The 26,014-nt window shown below is 37.6% G+C and overlaps 1 protein-coding gene across 5 annotated transcripts in view; it reads left to right on the top strand.

Moving 5' to 3' along the window:
* LOC137287639 (synaptotagmin-7-like) overlaps window positions 1-26,014 on the top strand; it is a 243,029-nt gene that overhangs the window by 207,601 nt on the left and 9,414 nt on the right. For all 5 annotated transcript variants that reach the window (XM_067820021.1, XM_067820020.1, XM_067820018.1 and 2 more), the window contains 4 exons: window positions 2,712-2,844; window positions 9,896-10,265; window positions 20,370-20,539; window positions 22,526-22,640. In XM_067820021.1, coding sequence (XP_067676122.1) covers window positions 2,712-2,844; window positions 9,896-10,265; window positions 20,370-20,539; window positions 22,526-22,640 — 788 coding nt within the window. The remainder of the gene's footprint in view (window positions 1-2,711; window positions 2,845-9,895; window positions 10,266-20,369; window positions 20,540-22,525; window positions 22,641-26,014) is intronic.

A 26,014-nucleotide genomic window follows, 5' to 3' on the forward strand; every position in this document is an offset into this window, starting at 1 on the left:
ATATTTTGCCTGAAGCTTTTTAAATGGCTGATTAGTAGATGGCTTTGTGAATGCAGTTTTTGTTCCCCATTCTTTGTTATGTTTGGTTGTGGTGTAAGCAGTATGTGGCTATGGATGTGTTCCTTGTGACTGGTGTTCCATGTTGTCAATATAGTTCTAGGATTGTCACAATGGACCTGCATGTCGCCAGCAAAGTTTCTATGACGGATGGAGACATATTAAGAATTTGACAACAGTCATTGTTCACTATGAAAAGGATTTTATCATAATTTGTTCTAATTTATGTTATGCTATGGTTCCCTGTAGTTACAGTCAGACATGTTGGTTCCCACTAGTAAAACTCAACACCTATTGCCTCCCTTAGTTACAGTTAGACACCTGTTGGCTCCCATTGGTAAAACTCAACACCTGTTGCCTCCCTTAGTTACAGTTAGACACCTATTGCCCCCTGTTCTTAGAGTAGAACACCTAGGTTTCCGTAGATAAACCTCAACACCTATTGCCTTCTGTCATTACAGTAAGACACCTGCTTCTTCCCATTGATAAACCTCAACACCTATTGCTTTCTGTACTTACAGTTACTGGTTCCTACCAGTTGCAATAGTTTGATAACTGTTATTCCTGTAGTCAGATGCTTATTGGTTCCCATGGTTACTGACACCTGCTGGGTCATGAAGTTATTCAGACACTTCCCCATAATGCCACAGACACTTTACAAACACAAGTTACTCTGGCATCGATATAGACACAACTAAACACCAACAAGGTATATTGATTATACAATTTCCTGCTTAATGGCATGCCAGAATCATGTTGGAAATATCTATACAAACAAAAGAACCGCAAGCAATCACAATAGTGTTTACCAAACAGTTGACAAAGTGCATTAGCCCAGAAACTGTTATCTATACCAAACTTGATATGTGATAATAGTCAGGATACCAATGTGGAATGCACAATGTTCATTTCCACTGACTGTCCAGTACAATGGCAGAGGTCCATTGACCCTCACTCTAGGGTTGTTTCAACCAGGATACCCTGTAGTCCAGAGCTAACTTGTCGTCTGATCAATTTCTGTTTGTGGTATTCATTAATTATTAATGGGACACCTACATGTCGGTGATTGGTTAATTAGGACATTTCACCTTCTGGACAATGTCCGGCATCATCTAGGTCACCATGGTAGCACTATATACATATATATATATATATGTTACCCCTAAATGTTTCTGTTACACAGTGATAAAGGTGTAGGCTGTCATATAGTCTGTCACAGTCCCTGAACCACATTATTTTCCATACTGCATATCCCTCTCTGCAGTGCTAAAGCTCTAAGTGAAACAGGTCTATATTTCCTCAGGTGAGGTTACTGCTGGTCTCCATTGGACTCCATTCTGATTTAAATGGGTTTGTTTGTTACTATCAAAATCATATATACTCCAAGACTGCGTGTCAGTGTATCTCTCATACAGACCCAGAAGCAAATGTATCCAAGTTAGTCCATGGAAGTCTGAAACATTTTACAAGTCTAGATTTTCACAGGAAGGTCTCTTCAAAATTTTAATTACAAAACTTATATTCTCTGTAAAATATGTCCATTTTAAAGACTAGCTTTTAGTCTAAAGAAGGTAATTTGTATGTAGTATCAAAACATTCAGTTGTGAAAAAGGGGTAGAAAAAAACACTTTTATCAAAAGTTACAATGTATACTGATATCTATGAAGGGCTATTTTACACTGGAATTGTTTAATGAATTTTAAGAGTCAATGACTGTTGTTTAGTTAGTGCTAATTTCCTCATAGTTTTTCTGTCCTGTCTCAAACATGCATGTTCAATGTTTCCCAGGTGTCTAGTGACTAGTGGTGAGCATAGGAGATTGTCTCCCTTTCATACCTCCCTCACAGAAACAAAACAAAATATATGCAGAAGAATTATCTTGTCATTACTCGGAAGTGTAGTTTACATTGCAATAAATGATATATTCACCACTATTACTATTAAAACGGGTACACTTTAAAAGTGACGCAAGGCTGTGAAATTTGATTTCCTAGCTATTTCTTATCTCTAAAGGATCCTCTTTCGCCATGTTTTCACATTTTGATGGGAAAAGATACTAATTTCCTTAACATATATATCAACACAAAACGAGTAATGACCAGGTTCTGCCAGAGATTTTGTTTTGTGGATGTAATTATGTGTGTTTTGGTCAACAGTTTAATTTGTTTAGGACATAGTTGTTCTAGGTGGTCAAGGTTTGAAGTGGTTTGATATTATGCATCTGAGGGCTGTTTGGAGTATTTATTTTGAGGGCAAACCATCTGGTTAAATTAATACTCCAACAACCTGTCACTCTGTGGTGTCATGTGTCTCGTTCATACTGATATGCATGTGCAATTCTGAGCAGAATGGAACAGGATTCTTTTAAATTTGTTATTAACTTTTGCATTCTATAAACTGTACATTTAATATTGTGATAGTTTTCTCTTCATACTAACATATTAAATGTAAATTTTTTCTCAATCTTTCAAGTTTCCAATTTTCTTAATATTTCTTGCTGTTTGCTTCTTTCAACTCTTATTAACCCCTTTTTTGCAGAGGGAAATGTGTGTTTAACAAAATTTGTCATGGTATTTATTTAATTTCCCATTCTGACCATGGAATTATTTGGTTCAGATATGACACAACAGCCTAAAATCAATATTTGATTTCAGATTTGAGAGACCTGATCGTAAAATGGTTGCAGAACACGTCCAGCCCTCATCCAACTCGCAAACCGCCCTGAACCAGTCGCTTGGCATTAACCAAACTCCTCGAGAGTCCTACCAAACTATGGGAATAACTCGGGTAAGATTTGACCCAATCTAGGTCATTGTGCACTGTGTATAATTATTTATAGTCTGTCGACTCTGTCGCCTCAAGGTGATGCTTACGCCAGACTTGGAAGATTAAAGAGATCGAGAGTCAGCAGACAGCATTAAAGTTTTAAAAGTTTACGGGCCAGATTTAAGGAGTTTATCACCAAATTGACTTGGAAGCAGCACTGTAAAGTTCTATCAGTCGCTGATTGATATCAGGATGGAATTATACTGAGGAGTGGTTTCATGGTTTCTGTCCTGAAACTTCTAGGTTAAACATCTTCTGGAAATGATGTGTGCAGATGTCTTCCTTTGAGTGCAGACTTGTAGGCTTGGTATGATCGTTCTGTGCCTGATTCAATTGGCTCATTACATGGTAATTCTTGACAAATTTCTGTGGTGATCAAAAGACAGCATTGGTCCTGAGGAACCCATCTTTGTCCTAAGAGACGTTTGGGTCATCAAGTGACCACTCATTTGGCTGAGGACTTTTTTCTGTCGTCAAGTGGAAGGACAAGTCTTGTCTGGATATAACATTCATTACAAAAGGGTTTGGGGCGGTAGGATAGACTAATGGTTAAAGCGTCTGCTTGTCATGCGTCTGCTTGTTCAATACCCCAAATAGGTACAATGTGTGAAGCCCATTTCTGATGTCCCCACCTGTGAGATTGCTGGCATATTGCTAAAAATCTAAACTCATTCACTTACAACAGGGTTTGGTTTGACTGAATTGTTTCATGTCATCATTCATTTGTACAAGGATCAGGTTCCGCAGCTAGTATGAATCCCAGATTCACACTGATTATAACTCTTTCTTTGTCATCTCTGTAATGAAGACTTTCACATTAACAGAATGTGATATACCTTCCTTTTCCTTCCTACGGTTCTTAGATTAAGTCATAAGGCCAGACCAGTTTTAGTTCTTATTTTACAGATGTTTGTCCTATAAAAACCTAACTGCAGTGGGAAATACAATTACCGATCAAAGTATTATTCCTTGTGAATGCTACAAGTATTTTACTTTTGGCAAGTATGAAGTGTGTATGAGGCAAAAAAAAGTCTAAAATACAATTCTCATAAGTTTACATATTTGGTCAATAAAAACATTAGGATTTCATATATGAGCGAGAAAATCAATTATATTTTTTACTTATTCTTGAAAAGATATGACCGGCTGATCTATAGAACAAGAAATAAACTTGGTCTGGCTTAAAATATCAATAAAACTATTTCTAAGGCATTAATATATTGAAAATACTCACTCACCATAAAGAGTGTTAATTCAACAAATCAAAAAGACTTCTGGCTCCTTTGGAAAAGAAACTGAATTTTCTGAAGTTTCAGTTTATTTGCAAAACACCAACAACTCATTCTGAACAGGATTTGAAGTGCAAGATTGTGTCTGTTAATATAATCGCAGAATACAGGATGTATTCACTATGTATAACGAGTTTTTGTTTTTTTTGGGGGGAGGGGGGTGGTTTGAGTGAAATTTCTCTCAAGTAAACCTAGTTTCTGAACTCAAGAAGCAGTTCAATCTATACTGGATGTAGGAGACAATATACCCACTTTCTTAAATCTACTTAAGACTAGAGTGTACTTAATCCTATCTCTACAGCTTTGTTGTCAAAAGTATTTACCCAAATGTCATGATTTTGTTTGCAATAGATCGACTTAGTTTGTCAATAACATTGTCCTGAACTTTTTCGATAATTTGTGTTTGTGTTGGAGCAGTTGATCAAATAATCTGTCAATCGATCAATCTTGCTTGCGTCAGTGATTATTGATTAGGTCAGGAGTCTAATCCATATTCATAAAAATTAAAACATCAATTAAACTTAAGAAAGTGTTTTGTCTTATTGTTATCTTTGTTAAATAAAGACATAAACAATTGAAGCAGTTTTCTGACATGTAAACCTGCAATGTAAATACTTGGGTGTGTCTCAACAGAAAGTATCCTCAGTCATCTTGTTTGTGATAATAATCAACGCCTGTTTAGTTTGCAGAAAGTTACGATGTTTGTTTCCAGTTATTGCCCACATGAGCTTTTTGTGGGGTTTACAATGACAAATAACTGAGCTTCTATTTTCAGTCTGCATATTGTGAGCGACAATCAGCACTAACATGTGCAGTTGAACAATATCATCCCTTTGGATGACCAGGTAGAAATCATACCTGTGTTTTATCCAGGCTGTAAGTGTGGTCTAAAAATGTGGATCAGATGGTCACTATGTATGACTGGTTCAGTGTCATCATTACCCAGAGGGGTGGTTGGGAAGCCGAGTGGTTAAAGCGTTTGCTTGTCATGCTGAAGACCCAGGTTCAATTCCCCATTTTGGTACAATGGGTGAAGCCCATTTCTGGTATCCCCTACGGTATTGCTGGAATATTGCTAAAAGCAGCATAGAAGTAAACTCTCTCATTCAATCTTACTCAATAGTCATGGCCAGCGTTCAAAATTAGACCAAGAGCTGACTGAAAACCACCTGGATCCACACCTTCTGTTTTCTGAAGGTCCTTATGGCCGACAGCTGTTTTATCCCTATTATTTTTCAGGAGATATCATTCAGTAATTTCTAATTTTTTATCTTGATCAGCATCTGGTGTCTGTAAGTGAAGGGACTATCACTATTGAGAAAGCAATTTAGATGTCTGAGATATGATCGTTTAATCTCAAATAAGTTATTTGAATGCACTGCGAAGGATAATCAGTCACTAGAGTAAAATTAACCTCTTTAACTCAGTTTGGTAGTTATCACATATTTCGTTTGCTGGGAATTACTTATACTGGTGCTAAAATATAGGGCTTACACATTCTAATCAGGATGCACAACTTTTAATGGTTTGGGGTCCACAGCTTTTCAGGGTTAGAGGCAAACGCTTACTCATACCCATTAGTCACGGCCAATGATCATACTATCGACCACTAGTTATCAAATCCTCATTTGAATTTCCACAGGACATAGCACAGACCTCACTCAACAACAATAATTTGTTTTATGTCAGCAGGTGTTAAGGGAAATTAGAAAGTCAAGTTTTATTTTCTAAATGTATTTTGTCTAGTCCTGAGATTTTTTTTTTAATCAGACTATATGTAGAGTAAAATGGGTATCAAGGGTACCAGTTTATTCAGTCAAGTAACATCTTCCAACAATGATTAAATTGGCGAGTCACTCCCACGAGATCCAGAAATACTTGTATCAAAAGTTGAAACAATGCGTGGTATGTCTGGTCTGTCTCCACTGAGCATCCAGCATGAAATGTGGCACAAAAGTCACAGAAAAGGAGACATTTCCTTTGGTAGGATTGTAGAAGAGTATAAATACAAGTAAAACATCTCATTCTAAGCACTTGTCGGAGAGGACACTGGGGTTTTCTTAATGGCTGTCGAAGTTGAATTCATCGATTCTGTTTCATGAATATTTTATATACTGATAAGAAAATCCTGTCAAGTTGCAGCAAATCTTTGTACTGAATGTGGATTTCAGTGTTTGCAATTGTCATTTGTAAGACATTCACAGCCTCAATATTTTCAAAGATGGATATGTTTTTTCAATTTGGCTGTGGGTTCTTGTGCTTTCAGAGTCTGTTGGTGAAATTAACTATTAAACTGAAAAAAGGGAAATACGTCACAGTGCCAAAAAAGTGTACCAAAAAAGGCATAAAGTTTATCTTGAATCATATTTAACTTAAAAAAAATAGAAAGAAGGAATGTCTCTGTGGTATTACCGTTCCACAAAAAGTACTGCATGCTGGTATTTTTTTATTGCCTCTGAAACTATTTTTTCAAATTGACAGCTGATTCCATTAAAGAACAAAGTTCACCTTATTCCTGGTTGTGTTTATTGGTATTGCTCATGTCTACTTCATTATCTATTCTTCCAAAATGAAATTTTGAAAAGTCCTGGTTCTGTTGTAGTGAAAATGTAGGGAAGTTTTTTACTTAATATGTTACCTTAAACAGGCTGATAAAAGCATCTTTCTCAAGAGAAAGTAATATGTGTATGTTGGTGTTATGGATGGAAAAGAGCAGGTGCTCCATCAATTTCATCATGGAATGATGTTTTGAATGATAAGTTACCATTCAAAAAAGTGGTAATTGTTAAAATGGTAAATATTTAGTGGTAATTTGTTTCAACTATCAATTATATGTAATTGATTTTTAAATTAGTAATTAATGGTAACATTAATTGATAAAGAGGTAATTCAGAAAGGGGTAATATAGTTATAGCATAATCAATTCATAAAGTGTTAATTTATAAATCAAGTAATTCATAAAGTGATAATTAAGCAAGTGATAATATTTCCTTAACATAATAGATAATCATAAGTAGTAATCAGTTCATAAAGTGTTAATTTATAAATCAAGTAATTCATAAAGTGGTAATTAAGAAAATGGTAATATTTTCTTAACATAATAGATAATAATAGATAGTAATTAATTGACAATGTGGTAATTAAGAAATTGGTAATTTATTCATAACACATTTATTAATATTGAAATGGTAATTGATTCATACAATGATAATTAAACCACAGAATGGTAATTACTTCAGAAAATGGTAATTATTTTCTAAAATGGTAATTTATTGTTGTCCTTTGAAATAAAAACAAGCTCACTTGCATTCTCGGATTATCAGTTCAACCGAACACACTGGCAACAGATGTACACAAGTTTTATTGTTGTGCTGTTGTTGTGATGGTTAAAAGTTTGACTTTGATAAACATGAATACACATGGGCAGCAGATCTTGTTCAGGGATCATGTTAGCCAGATCAAGCACAGTATCCATAACACGAGGGACAAGTTTATTCAGTCAGTCAGAGGAACCATATATTTGCATGTAGGATTTGGGCCACAGGGAGATATATCCCAGACAGATTTAGATTTACTTTGCCAATACTTTGCACACTTAACAAAGCTCTGATTAGAATAATTTGATTTCACATGCAATGTCAAAGCAATTTGCATCTTGGTTTTGACAAGGTGGATGTGCTCACTGCCAAGATGGTATGTAAATCTAGTTTCAGTTGTCTTTCAAGATAGTGTGTAAAACTATTTTTTTGTGAATGTTTATTATGCTTACTGCAATGATCCAAATTTGTTTATCAAGTTGTTAGCTGTCCTCAGCTTTAGTTTAGAATAGTATTATTGGAAGATGAAAACACCTGATTTTTACATAAGACTGTAGTTAATTTGTCTTGCAGTCAGTGCTACTTAGTGTAAGTCAGTCAGTTATTTCTGTTTTTTAATTATTTGAATTTCGCTTTGTTTATTGAAAAAATGTACTTTTTATGCATCGAGATTAATGAAGACAATATTGTCAGCTACAACATATATAGAGATGTATGTATAGTATTGTGTTTTCATTACTGTATGATAAATCTGTTGTTGTAAGGGGGTTTTGTAAAGGTTTAGTAAAGTTTTATAACATGACTATATTTTATCATGTCTTTTAATGGGGATGCCTCTTTAGAAGATTTTAATGTATTTGGGTTTAGCTTGATCAACATGAGCAAAATTAGCAGTTACTCTGTGGACTCTGTGATCCTTATGTAATTTTTAAACATAACTGTTACATCATCATCATCATCGTCATCATCATCATCATCATCATCATCATCATCATCATCATCATCATCTAGCTTGAATATTGCTAAGTGTGGTGTAAAATGAAATTCACTCACTCACTCAGACCAACCCACTCACTCCTCAAACCAAATAGATAGGTATATAATTGTCACAGAAAATATCCCCAATAATTATCCCAAGAAATGTGCAAAAATGGTAATTACAGCAAATCCCTGACAAGAATTAAAAATCTCCCATAATCACCATATCTTATATATTTTATCTGATGTACAGTACAGTACACTACACCTTTTCATTGCTTTACAGAGAACCTTCATATTTCCTTAAGGATCCTTGAAATTAATACAGGAGGTTTCCTTGAACCCAAGACTTAAAATAACTCTCACAAATGGAACAAACCCTGTTCAATCCTTTGTCTAGCACCTGTGATCAGGCATGGAAACCTCACATCTTTTGTTCAATAGGTTCCAAGATTCAGAGAAGCCAGATAACAAAATGGAAGATACATTTGTCAGATGATTCACTGGAAGAACTGCACATTCAAAACCAAGCAGCATTTATGTCTTCATACCAATTTCGTCAAACCAACACATCTGTTGTGTGGCTGTAATGGCTTTGTAGATTGTGTAATCATTGTGTTGGACATGGAAGGTAAATATGTCAAAGTCTTTGATGGAAACTCTCTGTCTGATAATGGCAGCTATTTGTGTCCACTCAAGGTGAAGGTCACATACATTGTACATGGGATGAATTCTCCCTGTTCTCTGTTTCAATTTGTTTCTAAACATCCCTGAAGGGACTTCAGTCAGGTTCAATATGTTGAATTTATCAAAAACCAGAAGCTGTAATGGAGACATATGGATCCAGATGTTGCTAACCTTCTCATTTCTTCTCATGAAAATTTGAAAGGAGATTGGATTTTTTTCCTTTAAGATAAGATTTTGTCATCACCATTAGTATCAGATTTTCTGATATGTTGTTTTTCTGTCACAATTTACTATTTGATGTTGCAGTCCTCAGGCATTCCAGAATTCAATGTCTCTGTATCTGAATCCAAGCATTGCCTTTCTTATAATTCTGAATTGGTTAGCATCAAAAGTTTGTTTATGCTGAACTGGAGAGCAGCTAAAATGGACTTTACATTTGTCATATTGCCTTCAAAAGACATGTCATCATAATGACATACTGCTACACTAGCCATGATGCTATGAAAGCTCACTCACTCACTCACTCACTCACTCACTCACTCACTCAACCACTCACTCAACCACTCACTCAGCCACTCTACCACTCACTCAATCACTCACTCAATCACTCATCCACTCAACTACTCAACCACTCATTCAACCACTCAACCACAAACTATTGCCTTTTGTTTTTGCCACTGACTCTTTCTGGTTCCTTGTCCACTATGGTCACTGATCTGGACACTTCATGTCATGTTTCAGGGCATGAGCCTGTCGAGCCAGAGTCGGTCAGCCTCGGAGGAGGAGGGGGAGTCGAGTGTATGGAAGGGTGTGCGGAGCTTTGCCACGATGCTTATGGACGACAGCCCCCCAGAAGAGAATGAAGCTCCTGTAGTGGAGGGTGTGGATTACAAACTAGGAAAACTACAGTTTGGACTTGGTTATGATTTCCAAAACTTGACTTTAACCCTGAAGATTCTTCGTGCTACGGGTTTGCCTGCCAAAGATCTCTCTGGTACCAGTGATCCTTATGTGAAAATTATGTTGCTTCCGGACAAAAAACACAAATTGCTAACAAAAGTGAAAAAGAAAAACCTGAATCCTCACTGGAATGAGTGTTTCTTGTTTGAAGGTAAGACATCTTAAGCATCTTCCAAAACCACATCACATTTTGCTTGTCGTCAACTCATCTGGGTCATTTTAAAGCTAAACTGGTTCCATTCTGCCTGAACTTATGCAATGAGGAGTGGGTGTGCATAATGGTCACTTGATATGAATTATTGACTACAACTGTCAGTTTTGATCTGACTGACCACCTGTGCCTTGATACACAGATACCATACGTTATCAGCTTTGGTTTTTGATGCAGATGTAATATCAATGAAAACACATTAAGACATTCAGTCACCAGATGGCAAGGGAATCCAAGTCACATCAGTTGTTTGGTGCACAGATTTTATCCTTTTCTCTGATGACTGCTAGTTTAAATCTCAGATTCATCCTGGTGATGATAAATGATTTGTCAACTTTGATACTTAGTGGTTGAACACCTGCATCACTTTGGACTTTTCTAACATCAAGCTGATATGATATGCTGTGATATGATAAGCTGATATGCTACAATATGATGCTACAACTGAAATACCGTTCTAAGTGAGATTCCACCCATCTTGTTGACACACTAGGGTTAGTAGCCTAATAGTTAAAGCATTCAGTTGACAAGCTAATTCCTAGGCTGAATCCCTACATGGATGAATGTGTCATGCCAATTTCTGGTGTCTCAAAATATGTTGCAAAGTTGCCAAGAAATGACTTAAAACCTGGCAGGATGGCTCATATTATTAATACAGTGTCAACAAACATTTTTTATTTGGGAGCAGAAAAAGCTCCAGAGAGACATGTTTTTACAAGCAGACACTCAATGGTTTCATTTATAACGGTTTCATTTATAACATTTGGTACAGGGGCTCCTTTCACAAAGCACAAAGAGAATCCTAAGTCACTAGGATAACCTTAGTGTAATGTTAAAGAATGGGAGTTATGGTTAGCCTTAGTAAAGGTTGCTTAGTGAAAGGAGCGCAGGATGGAGTGAATGAACATCATCCTGTTTCTTATGAACTGACTACTGATGATCTTGGCCCCATTTCATAGACTTATGACAATCGTAGCACTATGATCCTTTTGTGAAATGGATCCTTTATGGTTAAAATGTATGCCCAGGTGTGTATCCTAGTATAGCATTGATCTTTACTTATGCTATCAACCACTAGTTTGCCTCAGTGAAAAATTGTCGTAACCAGAAATGTTTGTGTTGAACACATTTTGAGATAGTGTCCTACAGTGTTTTTGTTGAAGACATAATGAGATAGTTCTAAAATGTTTGTTGTTGAAGACATAATGAGATAGTTCTAAAATGTTTGTTGTTGAAGACGTTATGAGATAGTTCTAAAATGTTTGTTGTTGAAGACGTTATGAGATAGTTCTAAAATGTTTGTTGTTGAAGACATAATGAGATAGTTCTAAAATGTTTGTTGTTGAAGACATAATGAGATAGTTCTAAAATGTTTTTGTTGAAAACGTTATGAGATGGTTCTAAAATGTTTGTTGTTGAAGACATAATGAGCTAGTTCTAAAATGTTTGTTGTTGAAGACATAATGAGATGGTTCTAAAATGTTTGTTGTTGAAGACATAATGAGATAGTTCTAAAATATTTGTTGTTGAAGACGTTATGAGATAGTTCTAAAATGTTTGTTGTTGAAGACGTTATGAGATAGTTCTAAAATGTTTGTTGTTGAAGACATAATGAGATAGTTCTAAAATGTTTGTTGTTGAAGACATAATGAGATAGTTCTAAAATGTTTTTGTTGAAAACATTATGAGATGGTTCTAAAATGTTTGTTGTTGAAGACATAATGAGCTAGTTCTAAAATGTTTGTTGTTGAAGACATAATGAGATAGTTCTAAAATGTTTGTTGTTGAAGACATTATGAGATAGTTCTAAAATGTTTGTTGTTGAAGACATAATGAGATAGTTCTAAAATGTTTGTTGTTGAAGACGTTATGAGATAGTTCTAAAATGTTTGTTGTTGAAGACATAATGAGATAGTTCTAAAATGTTTGTTGTTGAAGACATAATGAGATAGTTCTAAAATGTTTGTTGTTGAAGACATAATGAGATAGTTATAAAATGTTTGTTGTTGAAGACGTTATGAGATAGTTCTAAAATGTTTGTTGTTGAAGACGTTATGAGATAGTTCTAAAATGTTTTTGTTGAAAACATTATGAGATGGTTCTAAAATGTTTGTTGTTGAAGACGTTATGAGATAGTTCTAAAATGTTTTTGTTGAAAACATTATGAGATGGTTCTAAAATGTTTGTTGTTGAAGACGTTATGAGATAGTTCTAAAATGTTTGTTGTTGAAGACATAATGAGATAGTTCTAAAATGTTTGTTGTTGAAGACATAATGAGATAGTTCTAAAATGTTTCTTGTTGAAGACATAATGAGATAGTTCTAAAATGTTTGTTGTTGAAGACGTTATGAGATGGTTCTAAAATGTTTGTTGTTGAAGACGTTATGAGCTAGTTCTAAAATGTTTGTTGTTGAAGACGTTATGAGATGGTTCTAAAATGTTTGTTGTTGAAGACATAATGAGATGGTTCTAAAATGTTTGTTGTTGAAGACGTTATGAGATAGTTCTAAAATGTTTGTTGTTGAAGACGTTATGAGATAGTTCTAAAATGTTTGTTGTTGAAGACATAATGAGATAGTTCTAAAATGTTTGTTGTTGAAGACATAATGAGATAGTTCTAAAATGTTTGTTGTTGAAGACATAATGAGATAGTTCTAAAATGTTTGTTGTTGAAGACATAATGAGATAGTTCTAAAATGTTTGTTGTTGAAGACGTTATGAGATAGTTCTAAAATGTTTTTGTTGAAAACATTATGAGATGGTTCTAAAATGTTTGTTGTTGAAGACGTTATGAGCTAGTTCTAAAATGTTTTTGTTGAAAACATTATGAGATGGTTCTAAAATGTTTGTTGTTGAAGACATAATGAGCTAGTTCTAAAATGTTTGTTGTTGAAGACATAATGAGATAGTTCTAAAATGTTTGTTGTTGAAGACGTTATGAGATAGTTCTAAAATGTTTGTTGTTGAAGACGTTATGAGATAGTTCTAAAATGTTTGTTGTTGAAAACATAATGAGATAGTTCTAAAATGTTTGTTGTTGAAGACGTAATGAGATAGTTCTAAAATGTTTGTTGTTGAAGACATAATGAGATAGTTCTAAAATGTTTGTTGTTGAAGACGTTATGAGATGGTTCTAAAATGTTTGTTGTTGAAGACGTTATGAGCTAGTTCTAAAATGTTTGTTGTTGAAGACGTTATGAGATAGTTCTAAAATGTTTGTTGTTGAAAACATAATGAGATAGTTCTAAAATGTTTGTTGTTGAAGACATAATGAGATAGTTCTAAAATGTTTGTTGTTGAAGACATAATGAGATAGTTCTAAAATGTTTGTTGTTGAAGACGTTATGAGATGGTTCTAAAATGTTTGTTGTTGAAGACGTTATGAGCTAGTTCTAAAATGTTTGTTGTTGAAGACATAATGAGATAGTTCTAAAATGTTTGTTGTTGAAGACATAATGAGATAGTTCTAAAATGTTTGTTGTTGAAGACATAATGAGATAGTTCTAAAATGTTTCTTGTTGAAGACATAATGAGATAGTTCTAAAATGTTTGTTGTTGAAGACGTTATGAGATGGTTCTAAAATGTTTGTTGTTGAAGACGTTATGAGCTAGTTCTAAAATGTTTGTTGTTGAAGACATAATGAGATGGTTCTAAAATGTTTGTTGTTGAAGACATAATGAGATAGTTCTAAAATGTTTGTTGTTGAAGACGTTATGAGATAGTTCTAAAATGTTTGTTGTTGAAGACGTTATGAGATAGTTCTAAAATGTTTGTTGTTGAAGACATAATGAGATAGTTCTAAAATGTTTGTTGTTGAAGACATAATGACTTCTAAAATGTTTCTTGTTGAAGACATTATGAGATAGTTCTAAAATGTTTATTATTGAAGACAACACACATGAGATACACGGAGCCTTGTGATCCTTTCAGGAATTAAGGAATGGTGGGGTAGACAAGTGGTTAAAGACCTAGGTTTGATTCCCCACATGGATATAGTGTGTGAAACCTCCTTCTGGTGTCCTTTGCCATGGTATTACTGTAATATTGCTAAAAGCAGTGTTAAACCAAACACACTCACTCACTTCCTCACTTTCAAGAATGTTATCCAGTTCTCATCAGCAATGATTTTTCATTTGTTATAAACTGTTTAAGCATAGTCCTTGGTTCCAGTACCACAAAATGATGAGATAAGTCAGTCATCAGTGAAGGAAGTCACAGTACTGTCTCCATGTTGATCTTTCTGGGTCATGCTTGTGTCTAACATGACAAAAAGTCTGTGTCTCATCTGTCCCATATCCCCAACAAAAGTAGGTGATGATGTTAAGGAAAGACTTCTCTTGGCCTCCAAACCAACATTCCTTCATCCCAGAGAAAGATGCTTCTGTACGCCTAACAGTGTGAAGAGAATGGAAGCTTTCACAGCGTGTACTCTCTCGTGATGATAACTCACATATGACAGCTTTGAAGATGCCAATTTCAATAGCTTCATTGCCTGATGGTTCCTTCAATTGATATTTCTGATGAAGAATTTAACCCTTGCTGTGTAGTCTTCAAAAGTAGAATTTAGATTTTAATAACATTCATAGCCAGAGGCTACTTGATTTCTTTTTAATTTGGGAGACCGTTATGGTGACAGGTTTTTAATGATGTATTATGCTTGTTTTGGCTTGGTTTTTGTTGACTCGCTCGTGTTGACGACTCTCTTGGGAGGGATGGTGAATAGTTCCAGTGCAAAGTGTATTTCCCATCATTCATCTTTGATGAGTGATGAGGTAAATGGGAATATTGTTGATAGCGTGATCATTCAATCACAAGACACAACGAGGCAGAACCCGTGGAGATATTTTTATTCACAGGTTTCCTCTTTTGGCTTATGGTGTTGCATTTATGTTCTGTTCATCACCTCAGTGACTGGTGTTGGCCCACTTGTGAAAGGCATCCAGAATTACTGTGTGGAGTTGCTCCCCTTAGTCCTGTTAGGACCTTATGAGTGTGATCATTCTTTGGTCAGCACTATATTTATCCCCATGGTTTCATCAAAGAAGTAGATTTTGCCCTTCCTTTTAGCTTGTCTCCTACTTTAAGGAAGCACTGATTTTTCATCAGGCATCACCAGATCATGCATTCTGTGGCTGTAACACTGTCCTTCCAGATGCACAAGGTACTGCAATTCACTGTGCAGAGCTGCATCTCTTTCATGTGCTAGGAACCTGTGATCATTATTTCAAATCCCTGTTAACGTGGACAGTGTTTCTAGTTTTTCATAACAACTTTTTGTCGATGGACTTTACCAAAGTGGTACAAGTATCACTTCAGGACATGTCATGTATGAGTGAGATACTGGCCTCTTCTTCTTCATCCCATCCTACTTCTCCTTCTTCACCCCATCCTACCTCTCCATCTTCACCCCATCCTACTTCTCCTTCTTCACCCCATCGTACTTCTTCTTCACCCCATCCTACTTCTCCATCTTCACCCCATCCTACTTCTTCTTCACCCCATCCTACTTCTCCATCTTCACCCCATCCTACTTCTCCTTCTTCACCCCATCCTACTTCTCCATCTTCACCCCATCCTACTTCTTCTTCACCCCATCCTACTTCTCCATCTTCACCCAATCCTACTTCTCCATCTTCACCCCGTCCTACTTCTGCTTCTTCACCCCATCCTACTTCTCCTTCACCCCATCCTACCTCTCCATCTTCACCCCGTCCTACTTCTCCTTCTTCACCCCATCCTACTTCTGCTTCTTCACCCCATCCTACTTCTCCATCTTCACCCCATCCTACCTCTCCATCTTCACCCCGTCCTACTTCTCCTTCTTCACCCCATCCTACTTCTTCTTCTTCACCCCATCCTACTTCTCCATCTTCACCCCGTCCTACTTCTGCTTCTTCACCCCATCCTACTTCTCCTTCTTCACCCCATCCTACCTCTCCATCTTCACCCCGTCCTACTTCTCCTTCTTCACCCCATCCTACTTCTCCATCTTCACCCCGTCCTACTTCTCCTTCTTCACCCCATCCTACTTCTTCTTCTTCACCCCATCCTACTTCTCCATCTTCACCCCGTCCTACTTCTGCTTCTTCACCCCATCCTACTTCTCCATCTTCACCCCGTCCTACCTCTCCATCTTCACCCCGTCCTACTTCTCCATCTTCACCCCATCCTACTTCTCCTTCATCACCCCATCCTACCTCTCCATCTTCACCCCGTCCTACTTCTCCTTCTTCACCCCATCCTACTTCTTCTTCTTCACCCCATCCTACTTCTCCATCTTCACCCCGTCCTACTTCTGCTTCTTCACCCCGTCCTACTTCTCCTTCTTCACCCCATCCTACCTCTCCATCTTCACCCCGTCCTACTTCTCCTTCTTCACCCCATCCTACTTCTCCATCTTCACCCCGTCCTACTTCTCCTTCTTCACCCCATCCTACTTCTTCTTCTTCACCCCATCCTACTTCTCCATCTTCACCCCGTCCTACTTCTGCTTCTTCACCCCATCCTACTTCTCCATCTTCACCCCGTCCTACCTCTCCATCTTCACCCCGTCCTACTTCTCCATCTTCACCCCGTCCTACTTCTCCATCTTCACCCCATCCTACTTCTCCATCTTCACCCCGTCCTACTTCTGCTTCTTCACCCCATCCTACTTCTCCTTCTTCACCCCATCCTACCTCTCCATCTTCACCCCGTCCTACTTCTCCTTCTTCACCCCATCCTACTTCTCCTTCTTCACCCCATCCTACCTCTCCATCTTCACCCCATCCTACTTCTCCTTCTTCACCCCATCCTACTTCTTCTTCACCCCATCCTACTTCTCCATCTTCACCCAATCCTACTTCTCCATCTTCACCCCGTCCTACTTCTCCATCTTCACCCAATCCTACTTCTCCATCTTCACCCAATCCTACTTCTCCATCTTCACCCTGTCCTACTTCTCCATCTTCACCCCGTCCTACTTCTGCTTCTTCACCCCATCCTACTTCTCCTCCTTCCACACATTGTAACAGTGACTTCTGGTTTCTTTTCAAATCAGCTGGCCATGGTATGCTATGACTGAAATATGCTCATTGTCTTATCATCTTCCTCAGTCACATGGTAACCGTGACTTCTGGACATGTCATGTCATGAGTTTTCTTCTCCTTGACTGCTGTCATGCAGCTGTAGCAACCAACCAACCAACCAGATCTTTTCTTGTTCTTGGTAATAGTGGTGATCATGCCGTCATGAACAAGCAGCCTTTGTCCACAAAACAAGGAGCAGTGTGTTAGCCTAGTGTTCACTGCTCTTGACTAAGACCTGGGTTTGATTCCCCACATGGGTTCAGTATGTGATTCCATTTCAGATGTCAACAGTTGTGGTATTGCAGGAATATTGCTAAAAGAGATATAAAACTCTACTTACTCTCTCAGGTAGCAAATGCCTTTGTCACTTTAGACATTACCCTTTTTTGTCTTTAACTGAAATACTGTTCAAACAAAATCTCGAAGCAATTCATTCCCTGTCTGGTCTGTATTTGTTGCTGTCCAACTGTCTGCTTTGAGACATAGAGTTAATCTGGGCTCGTCCATCATGAACTGACCTTCTGTCACAAAGTACTGCATGATAAGTCAAGCCAATAGACACTGTAAGGAGACTGATGTATGTATTGTGACAGCACAAACTGTGTAACTCCTCTGCAGGGTCAAGGGCTAAGTAGCATAGGCTGAATCCAAAGGATAGGAATATCAACACAGATAGATTTTTCATGCAAGCATTGCCATAGGTGGTTAAAAGAATTATTTATTAGTATTTGATGACTTAATGTATCATATCCTCATACAAAGCAATGAATGTGATCCATTGCTGGACATATATTGATATAAGAATTAATAGATTGTGCTTTCCAGAAGACTAACCGGCCATGACTCCACTCTGAAATTGATTATTTCAAAGTTTTGATTTTATTCAGGCATTCAGTATACTGTATTGAAGTTAATATTTGAATTTCAAAGAAAGGCTGTTTATGAGGGTATCTAATAATATTTTATGAAAAGTGTTTAGATGTCTCTATTTAATCCAAGAGCCAGTCAAAGATATCTTAGTCCTTTCAGTTGATCTGTACACATTATTGCAAAAGATACATTTTATAGAGAGAATCTGTACACATTATTGCAAAAGATACATTTTATAGAGACAGAGTGAGTATAGTTTTATGTCACCTTTTAACAATATTCCAGCTACATATTGGCATGGGACATCAGATATGGGCTTCACACATTTTACCTGTTCAGGGAACCAAACCTGTACCCTCTGGATGGTGAGCGAACACTTTACCACTACTCTACCTCAGAGCCCCCATTTCTTAGGGAAACTGATATCTAAGATATGTTGAAATGTAAGGCAAGTCATGGCCAAAACTAAATGTTGCCATTAAACTCAGGACATAATGATAAAATGTGTGTACTGGTAACTGATACCTGATCATCAATGTTTTAGAATTATTAAACAAACCAAAGATAACAAGATGTGTTGCAGCCAATATGTATGAAACAGCATACATTAATGGGCAGTTCTTCAAGACAGATTAATTCAAAGGGATAGGCAACCTGATTGTTATATGATATTAGATATCTTGAAGGCGTGCCCATGAAAAGTAAGGCCGCTTACACAGAACTACATATGACATGGGTGCACATCAAAGTGGGTTTCATTACCCTGGACAACCAAAGCTGTGAGCCCAAGAAGGTTAATTGTCATATGTCTTATCCCACTGGGTACCTGGTTTCTGCTGGGTGAATAGACTCAAATTTGAACAAACTCACTTGCCCAAGGTGCGACAACATGTGTACAACATGTGTCAGTTGTGTGTTGTTGTGGAATAGTACAGAAGTTCTAAAAGCTCTCAGGAGTCGAACTGTCAAACAAGGTCACCCTTCCAAGGACTCTCCATGACCAATGTTGCTGAAGTTCAACTGATTTGTGACCCAAGCTCCATGCTCTAGACCACATGCCACAATACCCCATTTTGTAGCTTGCTGGAATTGAAGTCAGGGCCTCCAGTGCTACCAACGAACTGTGTTTTGCATTGTAACAAGTGTTGACTTCTTACATGTTTTCTGACCCCAAAAAATTACATAACTGGGGCTGTGGGTGGTGAAGGTAGTCTTGTTACATAAACTAGCTGTTGTGTAATGACTGAGATATCTCCTGTAAACTAACAATGGCATACAGCAATAGCTGAATGGCTTGATGCACCTGGGACTTGTGTCTGAATGCTATGCTAACTCCAAAGTCCTCAACTGATGTATATCTTTGTGGAATCCATACCCGTGATCTCAGGACTAACACAGATTTTCAGTAGGTTTAGCTCTTGTTGTTTTTCAATTTTTGCACTTGTTGTTGTCATTGAATGCAGCACTCTTCAATATTCAGTGGTATGAAAATAACCAAGTGTAGACCAGACAATCCAGTGATCAACATCATGAGCACTGATCTACACAACAGGGATTCTGTAATCTGAATCAGCTGACTTAGTGAAGCTGACCGCCCTCTATCATTAGTCACCTCTTAGACTCAGTTCCAACATGGATTCTCATACATCATGTCATAGAGGTGGCTATGTAGAAGATAAAAAAGTGACACCATGTGTAACAAACTGAATCCATTTGTTCATTGGATGTCACAACATTTTCTGATTATCAGTAGTGCACAATGTTAAGTGTAACTGAGTAATATCAGCAGATATCAAATCTTCCTTCTTCTGCTAACGTATTCCCAAGTTTTGACTGTGCATATTTCACAGATATTATGTTACTGATTATTAAGCTATTATATATATTGCATTACCAAAAAACTGAACTCTGAAAAAAAGCATATCTGATCTCATGTCTCGTGTCTATTTTGTAAAACTGATAAAAGTCCATATCTCAAGACTGACATGAATCATAAACTGATTTTGAAAATTTAAAAAGTTGAAGCTCTGTTTTGTTGTCAGAGACTAACATTAGGTCTTTCCCTCATTTTGCTCAGGATTTGACCAATATTTCTTCTCCATCAGGCTGGCCACACAACAAGCTGTTGGAGAAAACGCTGTACCTCCAGGTGATCGATTATGACCGCTTCAGCCGTGATGACCCTATCGGAGAGACGTATGTGCCCCTCAACTCTGTGGATCTGTCCAATGCCACCATGACGTGGAAGTACCTCCAGCCTTGCAAGGACAGCAGAGTGAGTCTGGAGCTGCTTGTACTGTTACAGTCATTGTCTTATAGCATCCACTGCTCTTAGCTACACTTGGAGATATGTGGGTTTCCTGCTTTAATGGAAGAATAGGTCTCCAGCCAGTTGGTGGTCAGACTTGTGTAGGTATTTGCAAGTTGCTGTCCAAACTTGACTAGATCCCTAGTAAGATTTGACCAGGTCCGAGTTGAAAAGGTCTTCAGTAAGACTTGAGTACGTCTCCAGTAAGACTTGACCAGGTCCTTGGTTAAACTGGAGTAGGTCTTCTGCATTTTGTGTCTTGACTAGGTCGCAAGTAAGACTTGACTAGGTTGCCAGTAAGATATGACTAGGTCCTCAGTTGAACGTGTGTAGGTTGTTAGCATGTTTGTGTCTCAACTTGAATAGGTCCACAGTAAGACTTGAGTAGGTCCACAGTAAGACTTGAGTAGGCCTCCAGTTATACTTAATTAGGCCTCTAGTAAGTACTGCATATAAAATAGCTTTTAATCTTTTGAAAGGACCTTATTTCTCCATGATGCTGTATCTGTGATTGATGATTTTGTAAGATTATTTCCGGCATTGTAGACAATATCTACTGAGTTATCACATTCATATAACAAACAAGAAAACATGTCAATTAAGTATTTCAAATATTTTACCAATTGTGGCAGGTAACATACGCATCCAAAAAGTGTTCACATTAAACAATGCAAAGCTGCACAATCAGATGTGTAACAAGATGAGACTGTCCATTAAAGAGTCACATCTCACTCTCATCTATGTCCATATACCAAACTGCCACTAAAGCACATTCCATTCTCAGTGAACATGTACTCCACATCAAAGCCGTCTGTGCAGTTTTAAAATCAGCTACAACAATTAGGTGGAAGAGTTTAAATGCTCTCACTGGCTTTTTCACAGAAATAAAAAGCATGATATATTGAAATTAATCACTGACGAAAGAAAATTCTGATCTCTTGATGGAACCGTTCTTCACAAGTGATTTTGCAAGTGGGACAGTTTGAGTTCCAAGCTGGAAGGAATTATAAAATATCAGTGCCCTCACAGAGGGAGGATAGGGTTTCAAAGAGATGTCAGGATTTGATAATGGAAGCTTGCAGTTCTAGGCGAACACTACTGATAATAATAGGTTTGGTGTGGGTTTATTTCCTCACGTCCACATGATGGTGAGTTTATACTAATGCATATCAGTGTGATATTTGTACAATGTACCAAACATATTTTTTCATGTCTTTCTGGTCAGTGACCAGTGGGAATGTGTTGTGCATCTGACAAATGCACTGACATATCTGTTATTTATGTCAGAAAGGCACTGACTTCAGGGTTATTGATCTATGCAATGTATTGATGCAACTGTTATTTATCAAAGAAAGGTACTGATTTTATATTTTTTATCAAAGAAAGGTACTGACTTTACAGTTGTTTTTCCATGAAACGCACTGACTTGCAGTAAGCAGTGATGTGAGTTATTCAGTTAGGAAGGGCACTGACATGTTTGGCATTCACCTAAGATGCCTGAATCCGATGAAGTAAAGACCAGATGTGACTGCTATTTCTCTAAGAAGTGCCTGATGTGACTGCTATTTCTCTAAGACTTGCACTGATGTGGCTGTTATTTCTCAAAGACATGCCTTGATGTGACAGTTATTTCTTTAAGACATGCCCTGATGTACTGTTGTTTCTCCAAGACTTGAACTGATGTGACTGTTATTTCTCAAATACATGCCCATATGTGACAGTTATTTGTTTAGACATGCCCTTATGTACTGCTGTTACTGTAAGACATGCCTTGGTGTACTGTTACTTCTCAAAGACACGCAATGATGTACTGCTATTTCCCTGACACATGTCCATATGTGACAGTCATTTCCCTAAGACATGCCCTAATGCACTGCTATTTCTCTCAGACATGCCCTGATCTGAATTCTACTTCTCTAAGACATGCCCTGATGTGGTGATGTTTGTTGCCAGGGCAAGCTAGGCGAGCTGCTGGTGTCCCTCTGTTACCAGCCCAACATCGGTCGTCTCACCATTGTCATCATGAAGGCCAGAGACCTGAAGATCAAGGACATCACCGGGAGTTCAGGTCAGTAGTGGACAGACACGCTGACCAGACAAGACCCCAGCTAATGGGGTGTCAGTGAAGATGTAATGTATCGATATGCTGGTTAAATGCATTTCAGCTAAGGAACTGATGAATATTTATACCATCCAAGTAGTTAGGAAAAACGCTATTCAAACAACATTTTATCCTGCAGAAAATGAACAAGGCGAATGAAGTTGTATCATAAAAAGATTTGATAGTAAATGGAAAATATCAAGTTCAATTTTAAATTTGTAAATATGATAATGTTAAAGAGAAGAAAAGGTGGATTGGGGGAAAGAGTCTCAAAAATAGCAGGGCAGGTTGAATAAAATGTTGTTTTGTCTCCTTTTGAAAACTGCCTCAACAACAACAATTTTGATCGTATCTCTCTAGTCAGTATTAATGTTTTCTACCTAACTAATATGTTTTTCAATATGGCACCCATGAGGGAGTAATAGATGTTGAAACATGTCAGTTTCTAGGGCATATATGTGGGTTTTAAATGTATTGTGTGTGTGCTGACTGTTTGAGTCAAACCTGGGATTAAAATCCACAGAATCATGTACCTTATCCTCTAGAATCTGTACTTTTCTGAAAAAAGGTAATCCCAAACATTCCCATTACATTTGCCCACTTTCTTAATGCCTTTGTGTCTTCACAGCTCTTGGCCGTGGGGACCAGTGAAGGTCCGGGGTAGTGGTAACTAAAGGGATCATGTGGTCAGACTCGCTGACTTGGTAGACACATGTCATCAGTTCCCAGTTGTGCAGATCGATGCTCATGCACTGGATTGTCTGGTCCAGACTCAATTATTTACAGACCACCACCATATAGCTGGAATATTGCTGAGTGCGGTGTAAAACTAAACTCACTTTGCCATGAGAGTCAAGCCATTTTATACATGTCAGAGGGGTACAGTGTACTAGACTAGATTTCCATTTTGCGGGAGTCTCAATTGCTGAGTGGGTTGGATCTGTGTGCTGGTGATTAAGTTCGTTACTCTGAGAGTGGGGGTTCAAATCATGGAGGTGTGGTTGAGTAGCCTAGTGGCTAAGGTGTTCGCCTGTCACACCAAAGACCAGGGGTTCATTCCATACATGGGCACAACATGTGAAGTCCATTTCTGGCTTCTAACACCAAAAACCAATGATCTATCATATTCACATCTATAAAAACAGGTAAAATACAGAGCCTCTATCTTCAAACTTATTCATTCATATTTTTCATTCATTTTCAAATTCCATAATATCAAAGTTAAAACCCATAGTAACAGCCTATATTGATGAGGGAAATAATTATCAAGTTGTGAAAATGACAGAGTGTGTTGTTTGATGTTTTGCTCCGCAATATTCCAGTTATATGGCAGCAGTCTGTAAATAATCGAGTCTTGACCAGACAATCCAGTGACTAACATCATGAACATCAATGTCCCAGTTGGGATATGATGTCATCTGTCAACCAGGTCAGCAAGTCTGACCACCTGATCCTGTTTGTCACTTCTTGTGGCAATCATGGGTTGCCGAAAACCACTTCCAACCCGTGTTCTCAGGCATCGATAATGATTGATAAAATAATCGAGTGAAAGTCCCATGTGCTGTCCCCTCAACCTGTTGGAACCTGAAGTTATTAAACATTTTTTCCGCTGCAGGAAATGTTGCATGGCAATTCAGCTGATTTAATTTGTTTTGTCATTCATCGAGCTTAATGCTCTCACAATCTCCTTGAAATGCTTAACACTGACAAGTAGGCAAATCAACGAAAGATGATCGTGAGAAAATGTTTCACAAGTTTTAACAAGTCCAGATGTGTTCAAAACAAGATTGGTTCCTTATTACCTCGAGAATGTCATTATCATGATTGGTAGGCCCTTTCAAGGTTATTCATCATCATCTATTGAAAACGTATTGATTGATGGTTTGATGAAGACTGATGTCAGCATCATTGTTGGGCACTGCAGGAATTAGGGTTGAAGAATTGTTCATTGTGGCCACTCTTCATTTCAATGTCTCCCGCATGGGTGCATAAGTTTTACCAGTTGCAGAATTTCTGTGGTTTAGTTTTCCCCATGGCCACATCTGAGCAGTATCGGAGTAGCTCAAATTTCCCCCATTAGACAGAGTAGAAAAGTGTATGAGTTTGTAATTAATTTTTTAACATCGTTTTAACTTTATTTTATGATTGTAATATCAAATGCCAGGTCCTATTTTGATGTTTTGTTCTTACTCTCTTTGTTATTTGAATATGTCACGCCATGTATATTAATTATAGATGCAAAGACATCAGATGTTCAAGGAAAGAGCATGCTCAACACATGATTTGGTTTTAAAAACATTGTTTTAGCAATATTTTAGCATTGTGTTATGAGCGTAACATCACGTGTCAGGTCCTATTTTAATGTTTGGTCTTTACTGTGTTTGTTATTTGAATATTTCCATTTGTTTATACAGTTCCCCTGCTAGGTTATTTGAAGTTACTATCAGTGTCTTCATTTCCTCAAATTCACACTGTTGATGATTCTCAGTTGGTGCAGAAAAGACATAACTACACTGTCCAACTTTAATAAGTTGTTCTGTTTAGAATTACACTTCGTCAGTAAAATCCTGTTACTAGATTTAGATATGATATAGGATATTTATATAGCGCACATATCCACGCACTAGTGTATGCTCAAGGCGCTGGTATTTTTCCCTCGATCACCGGATGTCAATCTCAACAGCACATCGTATTTCAGTCTCAACCCCCTGGGGAGTATACAGCTCTTGCTGCCACTAGGCACATCGAGTTTATTGTGGCTCTCTCATCCTAACGAGGTACCCAATTGACAGCTGGGTGGACTGGGACACATAGTCATGCTGCACTTTGTCCAAGTTTTACTGCACATTGCTGTACCTGCAACTAGGTGTATGCACGTGTTCATGTGGTCACCATCTGGTCATATACCAACGGATTCGTGGGTTCTTTTAAGTGCACAGGGTTGTGTACTGTACACTAGGGGTTGTGACAACACTGAAAGAGTCTGTACACAAAGTTGACTCCAAGGTTTTTACATCCGGTCACAGGTGGGCTCGATCCTGAAACCTCAACCTCACTGGATCACTAGCCTGGCGCCTTAGCCAGCTCGATCACCATGCCCCCACATAGAACCCACAACGTTAGATTCAGGTACCCAGCATACAAAGTCTGCAGTTAGGTGCCTGGCTGTGAAAATTTGGGACTTAAAAGCAAAAATGCATGAGAATTTGTACTTTACTGACAAAATACAGTTCTAAATATATACTGAGGGGAGAAAGTCAAGTGTTCATTTATTTTTTTTCCAGGTTTCTTCACAAACTTTGCATCCCAAAACTTGTGAAAAAAATATAAAAAAAACAAGT

This window comes from Haliotis asinina, chromosome 6, assembly GCF_037392515.1.
Source record: "Haliotis asinina isolate JCU_RB_2024 chromosome 6, JCU_Hal_asi_v2, whole genome shotgun sequence".
Classification (NCBI taxonomy): domain Eukaryota; kingdom Metazoa; phylum Mollusca; class Gastropoda; order Lepetellida; family Haliotidae; genus Haliotis; species Haliotis asinina.